The sequence below is a fragment of the Daucus carota genome, chromosome 8 (assembly GCF_001625215.2).
Source record: "Daucus carota subsp. sativus chromosome 8, DH1 v3.0, whole genome shotgun sequence".
NCBI classification, from domain to species: Eukaryota; Viridiplantae; Streptophyta; class Magnoliopsida; order Apiales; family Apiaceae; genus Daucus; species Daucus carota.
This window is the reverse complement of record NC_030388.2, coordinates 22,404,634-22,426,895: the sequence shown is the minus strand read 5'-3', so window position 1 is coordinate 22,426,895 and position 22,262 is coordinate 22,404,634. Positions and strand designations below refer to the sequence as shown.

General features: G+C 33.7%; 2 protein-coding genes and 2 long non-coding RNA genes across 9 annotated transcripts; 3 read left to right on the top strand and 1 right to left on the bottom strand.

Moving 5' to 3' along the window:
- Positions 1 to 751: 751 nt before the first annotated feature.
- Positions 752 to 7,021, top strand: LOC135148247 (uncharacterized). Of its 3 annotated transcripts, XR_010286195.1 has the most exons (7): positions 752 to 875; positions 1,673 to 2,089; positions 2,486 to 2,619; positions 3,758 to 4,363; positions 4,461 to 4,771; positions 6,343 to 6,465; positions 6,592 to 7,020. It is a non-coding gene; the product is annotated as an uncharacterized LOC135148247 (long non-coding RNA). The 3 variants fall into 3 exon arrangements; XR_010286194.1 differs by having other exon boundaries at positions 6,343 to 7,021; XR_010286196.1 differs by lacking the exon at positions 2,486 to 2,619 and having other exon boundaries at positions 6,343 to 7,021.
- A 1,572-nt stretch (positions 7,022 to 8,593) lies between these two features.
- Positions 8,594 to 13,627, top strand: LOC108197637 (putative leucine-rich repeat receptor-like protein kinase At2g19210). 3 transcript variants are annotated; one of them, XM_064082381.1, is made up of 14 exons: positions 8,594 to 8,644; positions 8,753 to 8,883; positions 9,008 to 9,551; positions 9,623 to 10,104; positions 10,186 to 10,327; positions 10,424 to 10,495; positions 10,588 to 10,659; positions 10,930 to 11,010; positions 11,163 to 11,332; positions 11,407 to 11,609; positions 11,799 to 11,925; positions 12,216 to 12,290; positions 12,391 to 12,580; positions 12,978 to 13,627. In XM_064082381.1, the coding sequence occupies exons 2-14, from the start codon at positions 8,796 to 8,798 to the stop codon at positions 13,378 to 13,380; spliced, it is 2,649 nt and encodes an 882-aa protein (XP_063938451.1). In that variant the 5' UTR covers positions 8,594 to 8,644; positions 8,753 to 8,795; the 3' UTR covers positions 13,381 to 13,627. The 3 variants fall into 3 exon arrangements, with proteins under 3 accessions (XP_063938451.1, XP_017220797.1, XP_017220798.1); XM_017365308.2 differs by lacking the exon at positions 8,594 to 8,644 and having other exon boundaries at positions 8,672 to 8,883; XM_017365309.2 differs by lacking the exon at positions 8,594 to 8,644 and having other exon boundaries at positions 8,673 to 8,883; positions 12,228 to 12,290.
- Positions 10,325 to 19,252, bottom strand: LOC135148190 (uncharacterized). 2 transcript variants are annotated; one of them, XR_010286082.1, is made up of 8 exons: positions 19,114 to 19,252; positions 18,856 to 19,006; positions 17,731 to 17,837; positions 17,511 to 17,635; positions 16,763 to 16,942; positions 14,156 to 14,220; positions 10,909 to 11,301; positions 10,325 to 10,796 (listed from the first exon to the last, which is right to left on the bottom strand). It is a non-coding gene; the product is annotated as an uncharacterized LOC135148190 (long non-coding RNA). The 2 variants fall into 2 exon arrangements; XR_010286081.1 differs by lacking the exons at positions 10,325 to 10,796; positions 10,909 to 11,301; positions 14,156 to 14,220 and adding an exon at positions 15,048 to 15,320.
- On the top strand, positions 16,407 to 19,404 carry LOC108198360 (putative leucine-rich repeat receptor-like protein kinase At2g19210). Its single transcript, XM_017366115.2, has 9 exons — positions 16,407 to 16,550; positions 16,736 to 17,279; positions 17,401 to 17,879; positions 18,059 to 18,200; positions 18,292 to 18,363; positions 18,453 to 18,524; positions 18,601 to 18,681; positions 18,874 to 19,038; positions 19,138 to 19,404. The coding sequence occupies exons 1-8, from the start codon at positions 16,463 to 16,465 to the stop codon at positions 19,010 to 19,012; spliced, it is 1,617 nt and encodes a 538-aa protein (XP_017221604.2). The 5' UTR covers positions 16,407 to 16,462; the 3' UTR covers positions 19,013 to 19,038; positions 19,138 to 19,404.
- The last annotated feature ends 2,858 nt before the right edge of the window (positions 19,405 to 22,262 follow it).

Sequence of the window (22,262 nt, the reverse complement as noted above, 5' to 3'; positions counted from 1 at the left end):
AAACAATTTCAGTAATGTCATGGTGCGTTACCTCGAGCAGGGGTGAGCAAAAAACCGAATAAATCCGAACCCGAAACCAAAACCGTTGAAAACCGCTAGCAACCGAACCGTATAAAACCGAACCGAAACCGAAAATCTAAAAACCGAACCCGAAACCGAATATGCGGTTCCGGTTATAACTAGGAACCGGTCCGGAAAAAACCGAACCGATCCGATTTTTAAAATAAATAAATAAACGAATATATATACTATATATATATGTTATATATTATAATATATGATATATATAATAATTATTTTCTGAATGTTTTATGTTTTGTTTAAATTCTAAACTACTGCTGCCGCATGTGTTTTGTTTTCTTGTATGCTTAGTCTGATTAGGCAACAGCATGCATCAAAAATATAATGAAGTAAACTGCAAGTCTGCAACTACCTGTAATGCGTCTGACTTGATATCTATTTATACGCAGACTCATGGTTTAAAATTTTATCCTTTCCTGTTTGTTTAAATTTTGAATGGATATATATTTTTTAATTATTCATGTATAATAATTCTTTATTCTTTTTTCATGCGGTTTTTTAACCGAAACCGATCCGATAGAAACCGAATCCGAGGTTTTGAAACCGAAACCGAAACCGATGATGAGGTTGCGGTTGCGGTTTTTAATTTTTAAAACCGAGGGCATGCGGTTCCGGTTGCGGTTTTATCCAAAAACCGCACCGAACCCGCATCCGCTCTCCCCTAACCTCGAGTATTCTCTCCTTACCCGCGTTTGTGTTGTGTGATGGATTGCCTCTCCAGGATTGGGTTTCAGGAAAGATGTGAATCAGGAGCCGGCAAATGAAAATAAGAGTGAGGTGCCTACCAGTAAAAGGTAAATGATTTTTCGGCAAAAAAAAAAAAAGGTAAATGATTTACTCTCTTTTCAGGAAATTAGAAGCTCTCTTTTTAGGAAATTAGAAGCTACTCCCTCCATCCCATTTTAAGTGTCCATTTTGCAAATTTCACACATCTTAAGAAACAATTAATTTAATGTTTTTATCATTATCTTCACACACCTGTTCACCTTGGTTTTTATAAATATTAATTACCTATAGCATGACTTCTACTGTGTACTATTTGATCTTTTTTCATGTTAGAACTACTCCCTCCATTCCAAAATAATAGTCGCTTTGACTTTTTGCACGTATTTTGAGGTGCATAAAAAACATATTTCTAAGTATTATTTTTCAAATTTTCCTTTTTTGAATAAAAATAGGGATGTTAAACTTTTATTCAGAAAAAGAAAAATTCAAAAATAATGTATAGAAGCATGTTTTTTTTACACCTTAAACTACGTACACAAAGTCAAAGCGACTATTATTTTGGAATGGAGGGAGTAGTTGGTTGTATTTAATATAATATTGGAATTAGTAAAAAATGCATGGGTTAAAGAGTATGACACATATTTTGAGATTTTTTTTTTTTATATAAAATGGACACGTGATGGAGGGAGTATTATTATCTTGTGTTTCTTGGTGGGCATCAGGATGTGATTTTGATCAAAATTAAAAAAATTCTTTTTGTTCACTTTTACGATTTTATGTGAACTGATTGCAAGATTTCTTGCTGGTTAATTGCTTGTAGCTTCGTGCCTGTGAATTGTGATACTTACAGTTGGCATTGTTTCAGGGAGAATAGAAAAGGCAAAAAGCAGGATAGTGTAGCGGAGGCAAATGGACAGACTCTTTCTGAAAACAATGCGTCCTCGATTTACACACAATTTCTGGAATGCCCTCGGCTCTTCGTTTTCTCGGTACTCGCTATTAGTTTCTTCCCGTATATATTGTCCGGCTGCTCTTTGATTGAACTCTAAGTATTCTCTCTCTTTACCTGCGATTTGTGTTTGGTGGATTGTCTCTCGCTTGGGTTTTTCTCCTGATTTGGGTTTTAGAGAAAACATATTCAGTTCTTATGTGTATATTAGTTGGGTTTACGTGGCACAATTTATTCCCAATGGATGGTTCCTCGAGAAAATGTGGCAGGCCGAAGCTGCAAGTTGAGAAGGGTTGCAGGAGAGCGGTCCAACTCGATCATTCATCCATCAAGGTCAAACTCAAACACTGTTGTTTGAATTAATTTGTCATTTGTATTGTTATTATGTTATTTTCTTAATCATCTTGCTGTGTTATATGTCTTTTTCATTATGTTATGTGTATGTGCTGTGTTTTGTTTTCTATTAATAGAATTGAATGTGTGCTGATTTTCCGATGCCACGATGATTTGTTTATTGGTAACTATCTAATAATAGAAAACAGGTTATTAAAGCTTGATGTAGGTTAGGTTTTTTTTTCCATCAACTTATATACCAACAATGTATATACATTACATAAAATATACTTACTATTAATATAAAAAACGTGTAAACTATAAAATTTTGTAAGAGCAGTCTAATTGCTCTTGAGTAGGTTTGAGATGAATAATTAACTGATCATCTGCATTCAGGCAAATTTTATTGGCATATGAGATTATGGTTTGCGTGGGTATACTCCTAAGCTTCCAAGTCTTTGTGGCATATTCCGTGCCACAATATGTCCTGTCAGGACTCATAATGTTTGTCTCTGCAAAAGTTCTGGAAGGTAAGATCTCTTTATTTTAGTATTAATTATCTATCAATTAGATTATTGTTTTGGTATATCTACCACATAAATATGGGTTGAAATGCTCTCTTTTTTGTTAGAAGCCTTTTTGACAGTCCATTTAAAATTCTTTTTCTGAATAAAAATATACATTAATTATTATTCCAATAAAACTAAAATAAATTTGTTGCCCCACCAACTTCTAATGATTAGAACCTGGGGTATAACGGGATGTAAAGTACTATAAAACATGTACGATCATGGGATCATGCTTGGTTGAGTGATATAAATTTTAACATAGTATAGGCCAGCACTAGGAAATAAGTGTTGTAGGTGATTTTAGAATTATATAGCGAGAAAATAATACTTAAGTTATTAGCACACATACCTGCAAGCACACGGCCCAACACCTCATTTTTGTGAATCCGCTATCATGGCGTCAGGTTCCATCTTGAACACATGCGCAACAATATCAGCTCGGACGTAGGCAGCCTGAGCTCCAGAGGATTTGGTGTTGTGTTTGGAAATACACAAATTAGTCATTCTTGGTTGAAATTGTATTTTGCTTGTACTTTTAACATTCGTTTGTAATTTAAATTATATATTACCGGTTAGGTTTGTTTTATTAACATGAAAACGTAGAAGCCCATGCAAAGCACGTGCATTTTTGTTGAGGCTCATTTGTGTTTGGTCATAAGGCCATGTTGAAATTGTTGCTCTTTTTTGGTGCAAATAATTTTTGAATTGAAGTTCAGTGAATTCTTTGAGATGTGAATGCCATGTGTGGTTGTTGAGAGCCGGGTACATTACAATATTTTGAGACTATAAGAGCATTGCATCCTTACTAACAAAGAAGTGGTAATTGTGTATTCCGCTCTATATTATCATCTTGAGTGCACTTTATGTGTCTACACTTGAGGGTCGGTGAATGTAACATAAAAATCAATGGCCAAATGTCTTACTTGTAATATACTGTCTTTTGTGACTTTTAAAATTATATATGAACATTGAATAGCTTCTTGTACCTTTCACTTGGTATTAAACATACAGGGGGAGTTCTTGACTCGTCTACTATGACTTGTGATTAGAAGTCATTGGTTGCTTCTTTAATATTCTTATTCTCTTATATTGTTAACAGGAAACAGGTTAAAATGTCGGGACTGTGGTTAATGTTTTCGATAGTGGAGCAGGAGACCTTTTACAAGTTAGACTTGATAGATCTCCCAAACTATCTGATGGAGCCGGAAAACCAAAATTGGAGATCCTTGCTTCTGCTCCATTTGTGTGGGTTCCATTTGAAGCAATTGTTCCTAATGTTACTAATTATTATAAAATTCTAGGCTCTGCAAAAACTGTTCCAATTAGAATGGTGAATAGACAGTGTTCATCAGGTAATCAAGCAGTAGCTGACGTAGCTACAGCTATCAAAGCTGGATTTTATGACATTGGTAGCGTGACATTGGAACAGTCAATCCAAGGGTAAAATCAATTCTGTTAAATTCACTCGGTAAAGAGCATGGAACATGCGCAAAACTGTCTTCTACCAATGGGCATAACTTCAGAAAATGTTGCAAGTCATTGTGGAGTTCTGGATATGACTGTTCGATGTTACAGTAATATTTTTATTATGTTACCTCTTTTTTTTTTTTATGTACTTCATTAGCTTGATTCAAACAAGAAGGCTTCGGCGGCGGATGCTGCTTGAGGAAGGTTTAAGGATGAGATAATACCTGCACACACCAAGGTGATCCTCTTCAATTGTAGTTTCCGCAACTGCATAGTACTTTCTGTATCACAGTTCATATAAATTTGTGGTTTCACTATATACTCTGTTTTAATAGATCGTGGACATAAAAACTGGGGATGAAAAACCTGTTACGATCTCTGTGGATGACGGGATTCGGGAAAATGATGTGGCGGATCTTAGAAACTAAAGCCTTCATATAAGAAAGACGGGACGATGACTGCTGGAAACTAAGAATCTTAAACATGACCTGTATTTGAGGAATATTAATTTATCTCTTTACTCATCAATTCATCAATGATATTATATAGGAAATTCTAGCCAGGTAACTAATGTTGCTGCAGCTGTTCTCCTGATGAAAAGAAGTACTGCTATGCAGAAAGGATTACCAGTTCTTGGGGTATTTAGGTATGTTCCTTTTTGTTTAGTTCTTGACTAACAAATTTTACAAGGTCTGTTGGGCTATAAGTTATTCATATTTGCATGAAATGTATCCGCATCTTTTTGATGAGCGATTAATCCAAGCTAAGGTGTCAAATCACTCGTGGTGTAAGAAATGTATGGCACTGAGGAAATTTGTATATAAAAAATTAATGTATAGATTGGTATATAAACTCCTTAAGTACAGACTCCAAAAGGGCTCCAGTTAAACATAGGACCTGATGAAAGATCAAATAAACCAAAGTGCCAGCTTGTAAGGCATAATCTCTTATTCTTCATCATTATATTTCATATACGGATCGTCAGGGTCTTCACATCCTCACACCAATTCATCCGGCTAGGGCCGTCTAAAATAAATTTGAGGCCATAAGCAATATTTTAATAGGAGGCCCTTTCTACATATAAAAAATATTTTATTTTATTCAATATATAAATTAGTGTATTATTTATAATATATTATCATGTAATGCTTATTTTTTAAATTTAAAGTAGTGTATATTTTTATATTATTATAAAATAAATATACACAAAAATTATTTATGATAAAATGATGATTAATTTTATTTACATTTTACACAAAATTTATACATTATTTTATATATTGTTCTTTTTATTTGTTATTAGTTTAATTTATATACTAATGCAACTTTTAAACTAATCAAATATTTAAAAAGTACTATAACACAAAAAATAGATATCACATAATTCATAATAATGCAAAATTTAAATTTTATTACATTTAGTAAGTACTTAATACATATAACCATCGAAAAATTTAAAATTCTTTGATTTATCCAATTCTCATTTTTAATGTTAATCCTATTTAAATTTATTAATATTTCATGTCGTATATATTATCTTTTTAAAGTACAATAATTCATATTTTTTGAGAGAGTTTGTTTTTCCCACTTACAAACAAAAATTTAATTATTATTACCTAAAAAATATATACTCCCACCGTACCTCCCATTTCTTATCGAAGAAAATAAAATAGATTATGTAGCATTTAGATTATAGTTATTAGTATCAAGGAATGATGAGTTAGACATAAGTCAAGTGACTATTGTTATGTTTCCACAAGTTGGTTAATTATCACAAGATTATATTTTCGATTATCAGGTTTAATTGTTTTATCATGTTAAGTATAGTAAGGTCTTAAATTCGTTATAGTTGGAGCTATCACATGTTTGCAAAAAATCTCGAAAGTATCACATCATGCTCTGTAATAATCGTGAAGTCAAGTAGAGAGTATAATCTGAGAGATATCTTCTAATAATGTAATGTCATTTTCTACTTAAATAAAAGAATTTACCTTAGAACCCCATGTTTAGATTTTATGAGTAAAATTTTAGTGCCGAGTAAATCTTGTTTTGCCATTAGCTAAAATGGGAACTTGAGATTGGTAAGTGGGTAATTGTTTGCCCAAGGTAATTGTATGTTTTGGTCATTAAATGATGTCCTGCAAATGGTATAAAAAGAACTTCTCCTTGATGATAGAATTTTTTGACACATTCGATATCATGTTTTTGTTCTAATAGCTGCAGGTTGAAGAGGTTAAGAAGTATCTCACAACTAAAGATGTACAAGAGGGTTTTAAAATCTCACTTTCAAACCACAGGGGCCAGCAATGTATCCGACCTCGCCAATTACTTCCGATCAATGTAAAGATATTATGTTTCATGGCTCATCAGTCACTTTGCTTATAATTGAATAAATAAATCTTTTGCTATTGTTATTTTATCATTGTCTCTAATCATGATTGTTTCTCGCCAACACAATGCTCTCAGAATATTGTACCAGAGAACTCCCAAGACTTATCTGTATCTATACATATTACCGACCTGTGGTCTCGAGAGGACCTTGATGCTAATCCCTATCAACGTACAAGGTTTTTTTGGGCATTTCAAATGTATATCAGATTACTATAAAATGTCAGATTGAAGTATAACCTGAGGATGGGTGGCTAATGAATTGTGTTTTTTTATGCTCTCTCTTGAGATATGGGTTGTTTTATGTGGATTTTATTTTTCCTTTCATATGCTTGGAGGGTCAAAACTGTTTTAAGGCCAATACATAGGTGTTTGGAATGAGAACCATCTAAAAATCTGACTATATGTATGTGTTATACAATGTATGCACATACCTAATTTGATTCTAAAATAGAGTTGTTTTTTTGCAACTCTTTACAAATATCGAGAAATGGGAGATCTACAAGTATCGATAATATGGGGACATGAATTGATCAACCCTCTTTGCAAATAGAGTTTCATAGAGGAGAAGGTTGACACAAAATTAAGATACAAACGAAATGAACAGAACTTCTGATCAGAAATATATTCAGTTATATAATAGGGCCCGTGCCTTGCACGGGCTTCCACGCTAGTTCAGAATAGAATCCAAAATAGAATCATGTGTATATATTTTGCACGATTAATATTACATAAAATTATGTTATTTTTAATCCATATTTATTGTTAAACATGTTAGATACTATGGACAATGGTGCAGTTTCTTTGGTGGTCTTTTCGTTTTTTGATGTTTTGGATTTGGTTCGGTTTGTGTATTTCCCTATATCCGGCGAGGTTTGATTCTTCAGTTGTCATATTTGCATCTTCTATTCTGGGCTTATAATGTTGTACATACATACTCTTTGTATTACTAGCATTCATTATCAATAAAGTTGTATATAAACGTTTACTGTTTACATAGTTGAACTATCAATTAGTCACAGTGGTGATTATTCTGGAAAATTAAATGGATTTTATAGGTGAAGAGTATTGTTGAGTTTTAAGTAGTATAAAGTATTGCTCCAATGTTGTCTTGTATTTTGTTATATTAACCAAGGTTCTACCAAAGATCTAGTTTTTGCTGGTTTAACTATAAGATATTTGATACTTTCAAGTCTTTCAAGGCATAAAAACTTATGATATAGATACAAATTTCCAAACAATAAAAGCTTCTGCTGTTGTAAATTACATACTGACTAAGAATTCTTTCACTAATAAAGATAGAATCGGACAGCTTTAGTCTTAAACTGTAATCTAATTTGATTTAAGAAGGGAACATTAAGGCACTTGAATTTGGGAGGTTTGTATGTATGTTTTGCACAGAAGCTGGTAACTGATCAGCTGGCCGTGGTACAGATTGCCATCCAGTGCAGTGCTGTGCAACTTGCTTAAGAGAATCAGTTGGAGGTTCCACTGTACAGGTTGCGTAAAATTCTGTGGTCTGGTTTATGGTTCAGTTTGTGCTCGTCTCTACTTTGTTAAGCTCCGGCTCTTCAGCCGAATCCTGAAGGGACGAAATTTGGTACGTTGGGGGTGCCATGATCGATAGTCCCTCCTTGGTTCCTGTCATAAACAAGTTTTCTGCGGATTGACTAGTTCAGCTCTGATTATTTAAGGTTAATTAAATATAATAAAAGAATTAATGGAACTTACATAGTACCAGGTATTCAGAATCATGGATGTCACTCGGACATTATTGAGAAGAACATTGAGTTAAATTATACAAGACTTCTGACCAAAAAAAAATTTAATGCAAGACTTGGCCATATTTTACTCACTGACCTAATTGATGCAACTATCTTCTCATTTTTTTGATTTTATATCTTTCTCAACTTAAATGATGCGCACCCTTCATATTAAATAAATTATGATGAACTTATCAATTATAACTTAGATCAGCAATAGGATTACGCTAAATCCATTGTCAACGTTTGGAGTGAGGAGGAAATAGTAGATTAGTTGATTATGTATATTTCATGGCTTATTAAGAATTAAGATGAGGTAAAACAGTTTTAACAAGCTAACTAACCTTAACTTGTAATCTATATTGTAGGTAATTTATTTGGCTTATTGATGTATTAGTAAAATTAACTTACATGTAATGTATTATAAACAAAATCTCCTCGTAATTTACATATCCTGATATCCTACATAATTGCAGGCTATTCTGGTATTCTTCATTACCAAATATCTTGTGCTGAAGGATGAGATTGTTTTCTGTATCATGTTCTGTTTCTCTTCTACTTATCCTCTGTCTTGCACTATTAGTTCATTCACAAGATGATCAATCAGGTAAGTAAAAATTTGAAAATTTATAGTTTTTTCTTTGCTCAATGATTTATATTCATACATGCAATATTTCTGAGCCTTTTTTTACAAAAATAGGCCAAAATTGACACATTTTGCATTGTCTCAGGTTTTATGAACATAGACTGCGGGCGACCTGCAAATACCAACTACACTGACACACTCACAGGCTTAACCTATATATCTGATTCCGAATTCATTGATGCCGGTGAAAGCAAGACCATATTGCCAATTCACAGGACCCCATTCCTCACACAACATTTTTTGACAGTGAGAAGTTTTCCTCAGGGAACCAGAAACTGTTACACTCTAAAACCTGTTCAAGGACGAGGTAACAGTTACTTGATTCGTGCATGGTTTATGTACGGAAACTACAACTCCAAAAGCCATATCCCACGATTTGATATACATCTTGGACTTGAGAAATGGGACACAATCTCATTCAACAAAACTTCTTCCCGCGTAAAAACAGAGATCATTCATGTCCCAGTTTCGGATTACATCTACGTTTGCTTGGTAGATACAGGACTGGGAACACCTTTCATATCAGCACTGGAGTTGAGGTACATCAATGATAGCATCTATACATCTGAATACGGATCGCTACTGCTCTCTGACCGAGTAAATTTTGGTGAAGGATTTCTACCTTACAGGTAATTAATCTAATACTCTATTTTTAACTGCTTTCTTACCAAATTCACTGAGTAGTATTTACGCCTAACAGGTACAAAGACGACATATTTGATAGAATATGGTATCCATTCAACTCCTTCAACAGTTCGCTAGTATATATATATAATTCCGAAACATGGATAGACTCTTTTGGATACCAAATACCATATCAAGTCAGGAGGACAGCTATTGAACCAGACAACATTACCAATCCAATAAAGATATTCTGGCAATCCGTTAATGTAACTAACCAGTTTCTTATCTACTTGCACTTTTCTGAGGTGCAGACTCTGCACCGTAACCAAACCAGAGAATTCGACATATATTTAAACGGAGACCTTTGGTCTGATTATTCTATAAGACCTAGTAATCTGACTACTAGAACAATATCAAGTGCTTCACCAGAGAAAGGAGCGTCTAAATATGAGATCCTGATTCAGAAAACCAATAGGTCAACTCTTCCCCCTATCATAAATGCCGCGGAATTATATGCTGTTAAGCAATTTCTACATTTACAAACAGATGATGAAGATGGTAAGCTCCCGCTATCTATGCTTTTCTTTTTCTGTACCAGAAGCACTAACTTGTTTTCTTTTACCCTTTGTGACATTCTAGCTGGCTCGATCATGGACATCAAATCAGTGTATAAAGTTCGAAAAGGTAACTGGCAAGGCGATCCGTGTTTACCAAAGGCTTATGCATGGAATGGTGTTGGATGCAGCTACAATGTTTCTGATTTCCCTAGGATCACATCCTTGTACGCACTTGCTTTTAGTTTCATTCAACTTATAAATCATTAACTTTTCAATTTTATCTTCACATTTACTGAATCCAAAATTCTACTTTTATTCAGGAACTTGTCCTCAAGCAGATTGAGTGGGAAAATTGCTTCATCTATAGCCAACCTCACAATGTTAAGATCTCTGTAAGAACATTACATCGTAATCATGCAGAGAAACTAATTAAACTAGATTGTGATAATGCAACTAAACACACAACAATCATAAAACTTTTCAGGGATTTGTCAAACAATAACTTGTCCGGAGAGATACCTGATTTCTTATCGCAGCTGGCCTTCTTGGGAATCCTGTAAGTTTAACTTAAAGGGTGCTGTTAATTGTTTACCCTCAGTTTATCAGTATGGTCTCTTGAAGCATTTCCATGTTGTACATCCACTGTAATGGTACAATTTCGTATACCTCCTCTCTGTGCAGCACTGTTGTAACCTGCATGAAATAAATGTGTTTGTGCATCAGTGTTTAAAAATATAAATATGAGAATCAGAAAAAAGACTAGGTGGTTGAATTTGATGACATTATGAATGCGCACAGTACTAACAGTTGTTTTTAATCTTTGCAGAAACATACAAGGGAACAATTTCACAGGTTTAGTTCCCTCAGACCTCCTGTCAAAGTCTAAAAGCGGACGTCTGTCCTTAAGGTGTGCTTTACTTCCTTCAGATTAATACAGACAAAAAATATATGAATTAGTGAGTGAAAGTTGAAACAATGGCCAGAAACATTGGTAAAACTTAGCAGATGGAATTACATTGTACATAGATAATCGATCTTACCTTTTGGTTTAATATGTAGTATGGATGCAAGTCTTAGAGATGGAAATACAGATCGATGCTCATCAGCTTCATGCAAAAAGAGAAGTAACAAATCTATTACCTGGATAGCATCAGTTGTTTCAACATTTGTCTTGGTCTTAATTGCATTATTAGTCATCCTGTGGATAGTAAGATATAGAAGACAAAAAGGTACCAAAATTACTCTTGTTGCCATTTTTAAGGGCAAATGGAATATATAGTGTAATAATAAGAGAACTCTGCAGCACATATGAAGGATACTTCTTTAGAGAACATAAAGCGTCGGTTCACCTACTCCGAAATCCAAAGAATCACTAAAAATTTCGAGAAAATTGTTGGAAAAGGAGGATTTGGCACGGTGTATCATGGCAATATTGGTGATACCCAAGTTGCTGTTAAGATGCTCTCAGCAACTTCAGTTCAAGGATACCAGGAGTTCCAGACTGAGGCAAGTAATACAAAACATATATCCTACCACCTGTATCTTCGAGAGCTACACTTTTTGAGAAATGATAATCCCATACCATACAATTTCTTAAAAGAAGGTTTTTAAGCACATCAAATTATCTGTACGAACCTGCATCAATTTTTTAGCATACTGTCCTCTGACCTATACACATGCAATCCTATATTGCAGGCTAAGCTACTTATGAGCATCCATCATAAAAATTTAACAGCTCTTGTTGGCTACTGTAACGAAGACAACCACTTAGGAATTATCTACGAGTACATGGTGAATGGAGATCTTGAAGGGCATCTAGCAGGTACGTGTTACATCTGATTTCTCAATGATGAAGTCCACCCAAAGGATATTAAAAAATATTTGTAATTTGTGAAAAATGAACAATAAAAACCTAAGAAAGAGCCAAGATTCGATGGAATTGTATAGCAGACTATGTATGATTAATTCTGTCAATACCATACCAAATGAATCCAAATTTTTAGAGCTAATTTGCAATACTACTCATAAGTAGTATTTATAAATAGTTCAACAAACACAAATTACTACTTATAAATTTCAAGGATGAAGTTCCTCAGGATGTTTACATTTTAGGCTCTGATACAGGTAAAAAGTTAGATTTCCTGAGTTGGGAACAGAGAATTCGGATTGCAATTGATGCTGCAGAAGGTTAGCTGATAAGCTGAAGTCATTCTCCTTCTCATATCTGTGAAATTCATTTTATTATTTATTTGAAAGAGATGTTGACACCAACACGAATATATTGCAGGCTTTGAGTATCTGCATCATGGTTGCAAGCCCCCAATAATCCACAGAGATGTCAAATCGACAAATATCTTACTGACAGAGAATTTTCAAGGCAAACTTGCGGATTTTGGCTTGTCTAGGGTTATTCCATTCGAAGCTGGTAGCCATATAACCACTGTAGTTGCTGGAACTCCTGGCTACCTTGACCCCGAGTACGTATGAAAATTTATATAGGAATTTACAACACATATCTGGTCCTCTGCTAACACGTCTCCGTCCCTATCGATTCTATACGTTCACTATTCGGCACGCGGCACGCACTTTAATGCTTCTATAAAATATGGTTGTATAACTTATTTTCAAGATTTTTTTTCTGTTAAATTTTTATTCAGAAAAGAAAAATTGTAAAAATAAGTTATAGAACTATACTTTAGAACTTTAGATAAACATTAAAGTGCATGCCGCTCCCCTGCGTATACAAATCAAGGGAGACGGAGGGAGTAATATTTTGTAAAAGTGTAGGCACTTATGTGAAAAAGCTAAATACTAGAAAATGAATCAGCTTAATCAGAAACAGTGTTTATAATTTACTTTGTTTCTGGCTCGCAGGTACTACAGATCAAATCGACTGACTGAGAAAAGCGATGTTTATAGTTTTGGAATTGTCCTCCTGGAAATAATCACAGGCCGGCCAGCTATAGGGATCGATGACGAACGTGAGCACATTGTTCAGTGGGTTAGGTCTAGGATTGAGGAAGGGAACATCAAAGTCGTTGTTGATTCCAGGATAAGGGAAAATGTTGACGTCAATTTTGTCTGGAAAGCTGTAGAAATAGCAATGTTGTGTGTTTCTATAGCTTCCGACAATAGACCTCCTATGAATTTTGTGGTTAATCACTTGAAAGAGAGCTTATCAACAGAGTTAGCTTGGGATGAGACAAGGAAAAAAGAATTGATTGGAGTAATGTCTCTTAATTTAGACAGCGATGTATCAGGTCCTCAGCCACGATAACGAGGCCTTCGCTGCTGGCACTGGTTTGTTTCTCTCAGGATTATATGGACAATGTTGCAGTCTTACTGGTCTGATCTTTTGCTGTTTTGGATTTGGTTTGGTTTGTGCCCTTCCCTACTTTCTGTGAGGTTGATTATTCAGATGTTATAATTCATCATAAACTTTTATGGTTTTCATGTTACTAGCACTATGGCGTTGTACAGAATATAGTTACTGCTTGGGTTATGCAAGAGAAATCATTATGATATGATCATCAAATATTCTCATCCAAAACAATTCCTTATGATATGATCATCAAATATTCCCATCCAAATCATTATGATATGATCATCAAATATTCCCATCAAATCTAGTTTCAAATGTATTTTTTATTCTTGTGAAATGATAAAAAGTAGTAACTTTTAATTTTACCAAAATTGGAACAGATTGATCAAGAAAGAAAATTGAATATAACAATTAACTTGGGATGGATGGGGTACTCTGAAATTAAATGTTGTGGCCGGATTCACATTTTGCTATTTCAAATCATTTTCCGCAATATTTCAAACAATTTTATCATATTTCGTAACAAAAAATTTGCAATTTTTTTTGCTAGTTACACTCACATCCCTGCGAGAGATCAGTGCATCAAAACATATAAAATTCGAACCCTCATACATTCCTAAATAGAGCAAGGATTATACCAGATTACCAGTTTACATAAAAAGTAAAACTTTAAATTCATAATACAAATGAGTATGCATTCTTCTAAACAAATCAAAATATATACAATTACCTGCAGAATAATGATGAGTGTCCCAAAGCAACGCCGAACGGACGGTAAACTCAAAAACATTTGACCTACAAATTTGTTGCTAGTTATCCCTTTTATTATTCAGCAGAAAAGCAAAGGGAATTCATGTAGTGTCATTGATGTGACTTGTGTTACAAAACTTACAAGTTAGTCTAAGAACCGAGACCGGGTATAAGTGGTGGAAACTTTTTTTTAAGGTAAATTAAAGTTAAAATAATTATGTAATCATTTGCACGAAATCCCAAAAATGTCAAATTACTATATATATCGAATCGTTACGGACAACAAATATCACGCCATCAATATTCATATTATCAGTTTTCTTCCTAAAATTTGTGCATTTTATAAATGAGCTCACCTCAATTATTTTGAACCCATTCACTTTTATTGTGTCCAACTCATTGACTAATTATCTACTGCATTATACCTACTACTTTCTCGCTGCCGCTAGTGCGCTCGATTTCAGTAGTTCAATGTTTCACTGCTTCCATCCCCTTCATTTTTTTTTACACATTGCTTGGTAAAATTTTAGATTGTCAATACATCATATTTATAACAACTTGAAAATAAAAATTACACACTATACAACTTATATTTATAATATGGTCAATCAATATAACCAATACTACAATATGTTATAAATTCATCAACCATGCACCGGTTAACAGGCTTTACGCCTAACTGAAAAACATATAAATAACCCGTTAGTACTTAGTACTAGAATCACACAAGTTTTCAATATTTATTTTAAAAATGTTTTATATTTAATTTTTGTTATAAGGTTCGAATTCTTTTAACAGCAATTTTTAAATTTAAATATTATATTATTTTTTTTTTTTGACAAACAAAGGATTTTATTAATACGAAACGCAAACCCAGCCGAGACAAACCCCCGAACTGTCAACTACAATCTGATTATGAAACAAAAAACGAACTAAACAAATAGTCGTTTTGTTTTCAGATCGCTTAACAAATAGAATATTCATATTCTTTGATCTAAAAAGTATTACAATGATATCTCGAGTAATCCAACTTACATCAGTTATGAAACTAGTAGTCTCGCAATTGACCTTCACATAAGCATCATCTGTAGCACAATGTTCAGAACTATCAGTCAAATCAACTGATCCTGGAGCACCAAACGTCCCTAAAACATGAACAAATATTTGTTGTGAAAGGTGAGCTCTTGCGGTATCCACCATCGTTCCGAAATCGAAGCGAGTCTTACCGATCTCCCAAAATACCATAGAAATTCTTTTCAGATTGATAATCGAACGACACATCAAGACACATAAAAATACGAAAATATAAAACACTGACATCCCAAAAAGATGGGCACACACTGACATCCCAAAAAGATGGGCACACAACCTTGATAACAAGGTACTCAACCAAGATAATATCTTGATTTTATTGAAAAACTAGTAAAACAATAGAGGGGATGAGAAAGCGAAGGGGTTAATTGATGAGAAGATGAAGATCTGGGAGGCGGAGAAGTGACGGCTGAAACCCTAATACGGGAGTCGACTCTCAAAACGAGAGAGAAAAGAAAACCCTAAGCACTTTAAATATTATATTATTAATTATAAACGATGCATGTCAATTTGTATACTCTTCGATGACCAGATAGGCCTTTGATCAAATTAACAGGGGTGTATTCGATTGGGATTTTAATGCATTGTTTTTAGTCTATGGATTTTAATGGATTGTATGGGATTCTGATTTTTTGCGGATTCTTCATGAAATGTCGCAGAGTTGATAGGATTTAGGTACAATGCTTCAAAATCCCATTGAATTTGGTGGGATTTCAAAAAACTTAAAATACACTGAAGAATGCCACAAAATCCATCATTTTATAAAATGAAAAAAAATCCATCAGCATTTGAATACCATCAGATTTTAATGGATTTTAAACAATCCCAATTGAATACCATCGGATTTTAAAGCATAATTTAAAATCCCAATTGAATACCACTAGATTTTGTAGCATAGTTTAAAATCCCAATTGAATACCTCAAGATTTTAATGGATTTCAAACAATCCCAATCGAATACCCTCGGATTTCATGAATGCAAAAAAATGCTTTAAAATCCCAATCCAATACACCCCTCTAAGTTGGTTATCAAATTCATTCCGTAATAAAATAACCAAGAATGACACTTCAATATTTTATTGGGAAAAAAAATAGTGTTTCTAGGCTCTAGCATTTCTGGATAGCCAAATACCTGCCTATATAACTGGCTACTTAAACTTCATCCCCATTGTCATGTGTAGAACAGTAGCTAGAAGATGAGATTGTTTAAATGCTCTGTCTTCTCATCTCTCGTTTATTTTGCTCATGTATTACTTATAGTTCATTCCCAAGAGTATCAATCTGGTAAGAAAAATTGTAGTAATAATTTGTGTACAAATATTTCTGTGTTTGAATTTTTTTACGGAAGGTTAAGTTATCAGTTCTCCTAGAACTTAAGACTGTAACGCTAAACAAATATATGTGTATGAAATTTGTTACTGAAAAATGCAAATACTAACACATTTCTCTAATTAATTTCATGGTCTCAGATTTCATAAATATAGACTGCGGAATACCTGCAGATTCCAACTACACGGATAGCTATACTGGTTTGCACTATGTATCAGATTCCGGGTTCATCGATGCTGGCGAAAGCAAGACCATACCACCAGCATACAGGAGCTCATCCCTTCAACAGCAGCTTGTGACACTGAGAAGTTTTCCCCAGGGAACGAGAAACTGTTACACTCTGAAACCTGTTCAAGGACGAGGTAACAGGTACTTCATTCGCGCATGGTTTTACTACAGAAACTATGACTTAAAAGACAGACTCCCGCAGTTTGATTTATACCTTGGAGTTGAGAAATGGGATACAATATATTTCAACCAAACAACTACGCGTGTACAAAAAGAGATCATCCATGTTCCAACATCGGATTATATTCATGTTTGCTTGGTGAATACGGGACTTGGAACACCTTTTATATCAGCACTGGACTTGAGGTACTTCAATAGAAGCATGTATACACATGATTTTGGATCACTAAAGCTTTTTACACGAGTAAATTTTGGTGAATCATTTGGTTATTACAGGTAATTAAGCCCCCTCGTGTATTTCAATTATTAAGGTGTTAGAAGAAGGCCTTACCGGGATCTTATATTACTGATATTCTAACAGTTACCAACTGCTATTTTGAATAAATTTATACAACAGGTACAAAGACGACATTTATGATAGATATTGGAGATCGAGTGACTACTTCAACAGTTCATTACTATATAATTCCGAAAATGTGACAAGATATTTTGGAGTATACAACTTACCTGCTGTAGTCATGGAGACAGCTATCGCACCAGAAAACACTAGCAATCCATTGAAACTCGAATGGGAGCCTACTAATAAGTCTGATCAGTTTCTTATCTACTTGCACTTTGCTGAGGTGCAGAAACTGCAAACCAACCAAAGCAGAGAATTTAACATATATCTGAACGGAAACCTCTGGTATGATGAGACTATAACTCCATATGATGTTATTACTCTTACCGTGGAAAGTGTAGCACCTGAGAAACCAGAATCTAAGTACGAGATTGTGCTCCAGAAAACCAATACGTCAACTCTTCCCCCCATCATAAACGCCTTGGAGCTTTATACTGTTAGGAAATTTCGGCAACCACAAACAGATGATCAAGATGGTAAGCACTAAGCACTAGCTATCTTACGCCTTATACCTTTTCATTACTGGTAGTACTAACATGTCATAATAAGTAAAATCAATATGTACACTTTTTTGTTTATGTTCCATCAAGGGATTGACAGTTCCGAAGTTAACATGCTTATTCTGAACTAACAATCCTCCCTTGTGACCTTTTAGTTGGTTCCATAGTGGACATCAAATCAGTTTATAAGGTTCGAAAAGGAAACTGGCAAGGAGATCCATGTGCACCACAGGCTTATGCTTGGGACGGTGTTGGATGCAGCTATAATGATTCTATTTCGCCTAGGATCACATCCTTGTATGTAATTGCTTATAATTCATTTAAATTTTTAGATATATAATTTCCCATCTATCATATTTACAGAATTTAAAGTTTAACTTGCAATCAGGAACTTGTCTTCAAGTGGATTAAGCGGAAAAATTTCTCCTTCTATATCCAACCTCACAATGATAATATCTTTGTAAGAACATTGGATCTTATTTGTGCCAATAAAATAGTTCAAGAATTTTTTTCCGATGTGGCTAAACACACAACAATATATAATTTCAGGGATCTGTCAAACAATAACCTGTCCGGAGAGATACCTGATTTCTTATCACAACTGACCTTCTTGAGGAAGCTGTAAGTTTAACATAGAGAGTGATATTTGTGGCATTATCCAAGGTTGAAAGTAATTACAGTTGTTCTAATTTTGCAGAAACCTAAAAGATAACAAGTTTACAGGTTCGGTTCCAGTGGACCTCCTTTCAAAGTCCGAAAGTGGATTGCTGTTGCTATGGTGTGCTCTACTTCCATCCCATTTATAATCATATATATAAATATGCCACTCATTCGTTTAGTAATAAAAACAATCAACGAACGCCTCTATGGTGAAACCTATTTGCATATTTGCCAAAATAAGTTGCAAAGAAGAGAAATGGAATGTAGTATATTTTGCGACAATGGATCTTACTGTTTGATTAATACATAGCACGGATGCAAGTCTGGGAGGTGGAGGCACAAATCAATGCCCGCCTTCTTCAAGTGAAAACAGTAGTACAGCTCGGATTGCAGCTTCAGTTGTTTCAGGTTTTGTGCTGATCTTGATTGCGGTGATAGTTGTCCTGTGAATGATACAAAAAAAGAAAATGACAAGGTACAAAAATTAACAATGCTATCATTTTAAGTGGTAAATTCAAGATTCGGTGTTACTAACTATAGACTGACTAACAATTTTGTGTCAACTCAACTGAAGGAGACCTTAGCAACAGGGTTAGCTTGTAGAGAAACGAGAAAGGAAGAACATCTTGGAATACTGTCATCTAATATTAAACCGATCTATCAAGTCCTCTGGCATGGTGAGGCATTTCTACTAGTGCTTGTGCAGTTTGTTTCAGGATCTTATGGACAACAGTGCAATTGTGTCGGTCTGGTGTTTTGCTGTTCTGTATTTGGTTTCTGTTCATGTTGTGTCTATTGTGTTGGTGCCTGTATACTTGGATTTATGTATTTTATTAGAGCATCTCCAAGAGCCTCCTTGTTGGCTCTTAAATATAATATAAAAAATGTGGCTCTTAGTAATTTAGGACAAAGTTAAGAGTGTAAACTCCAACAATACTCTCTACATCTCTTCTCTATTTCATATTTTATTCATATATTGGGCTCCACTATAACAAAAGAGAGGGAAAGATGGAGGTTGATTGGAGGGAATGATTTTTTTATTGTGAAAAAATAAGCTAGGAGCCATGTGGTGGCTCTTAACTTTGAGGAGAGAGGAGAGAGAAACAAGAGGCTCTTAAGATTTAAGAGCCACTTAAGAGTCTCTTGGAGCACCATTTTGGTTCTCCCTCCTCAAATCTCAAGTTAGGAGCCTAAATAAAGAGCCTCTTGGAGATGCTCTTAGTGATTAATTTTGGAAACCTAAAGTTGAACTTCTGAGGATTCAAAATTGTATGTTGTGCAATATAAATGTTGTGCAATATACTTGGATCATGTATGGCAGTAGTGATACTATCTCCACCCCGAATTAGATGCGTTTGTTGACTTTGAGCATGCATTTTAAAGTTTATTGACCGCATAGCTACATTACTTATTTTTAAAATTTTATTTTTGCAAATAAAAGTTTAAATATAAAATTTTCGTTTACAAAAGAAAATTTTAAAAGAAAAAATTCGAAACTAGACGGTCAATGCACCTTAAATTACGTGCCTAAAGTCAACTAGTTCGTCTGATTTGGGATGGAGGGAGTATTTGAAATCTTAAGTTGAACCGAGGGTTCGGAAATTGGGATTTGTATGAAAATCAAATCACGCGCTCAGGTCCAGTTATGAGGGTGGTTTAGCGGGCAATGGCTAGGACCCAAAATTAGAAGGTTCCCAAATTTTTTAAATTATATAATTATAGTATTGTATAAATTTTTTTGTCAACACATAAAAATATTAAAATTAATTGATAAAATATTAGAAGAGGATCCAAAGTTTCGGTGACTGTGACATTAATAATTTTTTTTTATCAAAATTAAAGTTGATAAAAACTTATTTGAAGTCCTCAGTGTCACATGTACGGTTAAATAGTCTTGTCATTTTATTAATCGAAAAAACAAATATCACCATATTTGTAAAGCTAATTTGAAATGTCGATTGAGTAACCCAAATTCATCTATTTTCTTAATAATACACATAAATTTCATGAGCAAAAAAAATCTTAGAATTAAGATTGAAAGAACCTCCTTATATCAACTCTACAGGATTTTATCTCAAATTCGTTAGATATTTAAATAGATTAAAATAAATTATGATCAAAATTCATAGATTATTATTATCTTTTGGTTCAATTTTAAATTAAATAAACATATTGTCTTAGGTATATATATTAAGAAAATAATAAAAGAAACTCTTGATATGAAAAAAATTCAATTTTCAAAAGAATATAATTATATGTGTCCTCTTTTTCATCATGATTAATATAGATCTACCTAAAAAACGATTACATTAAAAAAAACAGGGGATTTATCTTGTATAATGTTTTTTCAATCTTATTTTCAAAAATACTACCTTCTCCAATCTTATTTTCAAAAGTACTGGAACCATACATACGCATACATACATACATACATACATACATACATACATACATACATACATACATACATACATACATACATACATACATATATATATATATATATATATATATATATATATATATATATATTCAAATAGAAACTAATGTTATTTTAGAAATTAGAAACCACTCCCTTGATCACTGTTTATAACTACTAATATCACTCGTTTATACGCTATTTATCACTATTTTATGCAGTTAAATTATCAATTTTTATTGTTGATAATTGAGATAATTTACTTATGTTTGCTGTTGGCTATCGATTATTGATGATCAATTATAGTTGTAGGAGGTCTATGATGGTAAAAAAATGATGAGATGAGTGTGTGGTGGTGGTAAATAATCACTAGTAATGGCAAGTTATGGTGACAAGCGGTGGTAGGTCAATCGTTGGTATAGGTGACCGCGGTAGTAGTGGAATGGGTTAATTTTGATGCCCGGAGGTTCATCAATGTGGTATGAGTGAAGATGATGATGATATATGTTGTATATATGTATATTTATATATCTGTATTTCTGAGATTTCTTGTATAAGAAATAGTGATTTGTGATGTACAAACGAGTAATATTTGCAGTTAAAAATAGTGATAAAAAATTGGCCAGATACTAGTTTCTAGGCTAATTTAGTTTCTAGTGGAGTAAGCCCCTATATATATATATAATCCAAATATGAGGTCGAAAATGATATTTGAAAACTGAAACTTGAAATCAGGAATTGTAGTTGAATTGTAGTTGCATATGTGGTTGCATATGCAACCACAGTATTTTTGAAAATAGAGAAGATAGTATTTTTGAAAATAAGATTGGAGAATGTAGTATTTTTAAAAATAAGATTGAAAACGTGGTTATGAATAAAAAATGCCAAAAAAAAAATAAAGGACAATGATTTATATATGATCATACATGATATGTCTATCTTGGAATTTTGGTCAATTTAACCAGTACAAAACTAATGTGACATGTAAAATGGGACGGAGGGAGTACTACTTCACACAAAATTTAATCAACAATTTAAAGAATTGGAACTAGAGTAATTGTTTTAAAACTCACCCCAAACTATTGTCACAAAAACGCAGGTAACTCTTAAATATTGCGCACATTACAAACACACTATACTATTACATCACTATCCAAAAAGGCGACAAAAACGAGAGCTAGAAAGTAGAAAGAAAGCAGACCGCATACCAAAACGACATCGTAAGGGGCATTTCGGTACTTCAGCACCTCCCTATTTCATGAACCATCCCTCTTTTTCCT

Excerpts from the sequence above, each read along its gene's own strand:
- LOC108197637 (XM_064082381.1), top strand. The coding sequence starts at position 8,796 with ATGAGATTGTTTTCTGTATCATGTTCTGTTTCTCTTCTACTTATCCTC. Across the intron at positions 10,105-10,185 it reads ACAAACAGATGATGAAGATG|CTGGCTCGATCATGGACATC; the intron begins GTAAGCTCCCGC and ends GTGACATTCTAG. Across the intron at positions 12,291-12,390 it reads TGCAATTGATGCTGCAGAAG|GCTTTGAGTATCTGCATCAT; the intron begins GTTAGCTGATAA and ends AATATATTGCAG.
- LOC108198360 (XM_017366115.2), top strand. The coding sequence starts at position 16,463 with ATGAGATTGTTTAAATGCTCTGTCTTCTCATCTCTCGTTTATTTTGCT. Across the intron at positions 17,280-17,400 it reads GAATCATTTGGTTATTACAG|GTACAAAGACGACATTTATG; the intron begins GTAATTAAGCCC and ends TTTATACAACAG. Across the intron at positions 17,880-18,058 it reads ACAAACAGATGATCAAGATG|TTGGTTCCATAGTGGACATC; the intron begins GTAAGCACTAAG and ends GTGACCTTTTAG.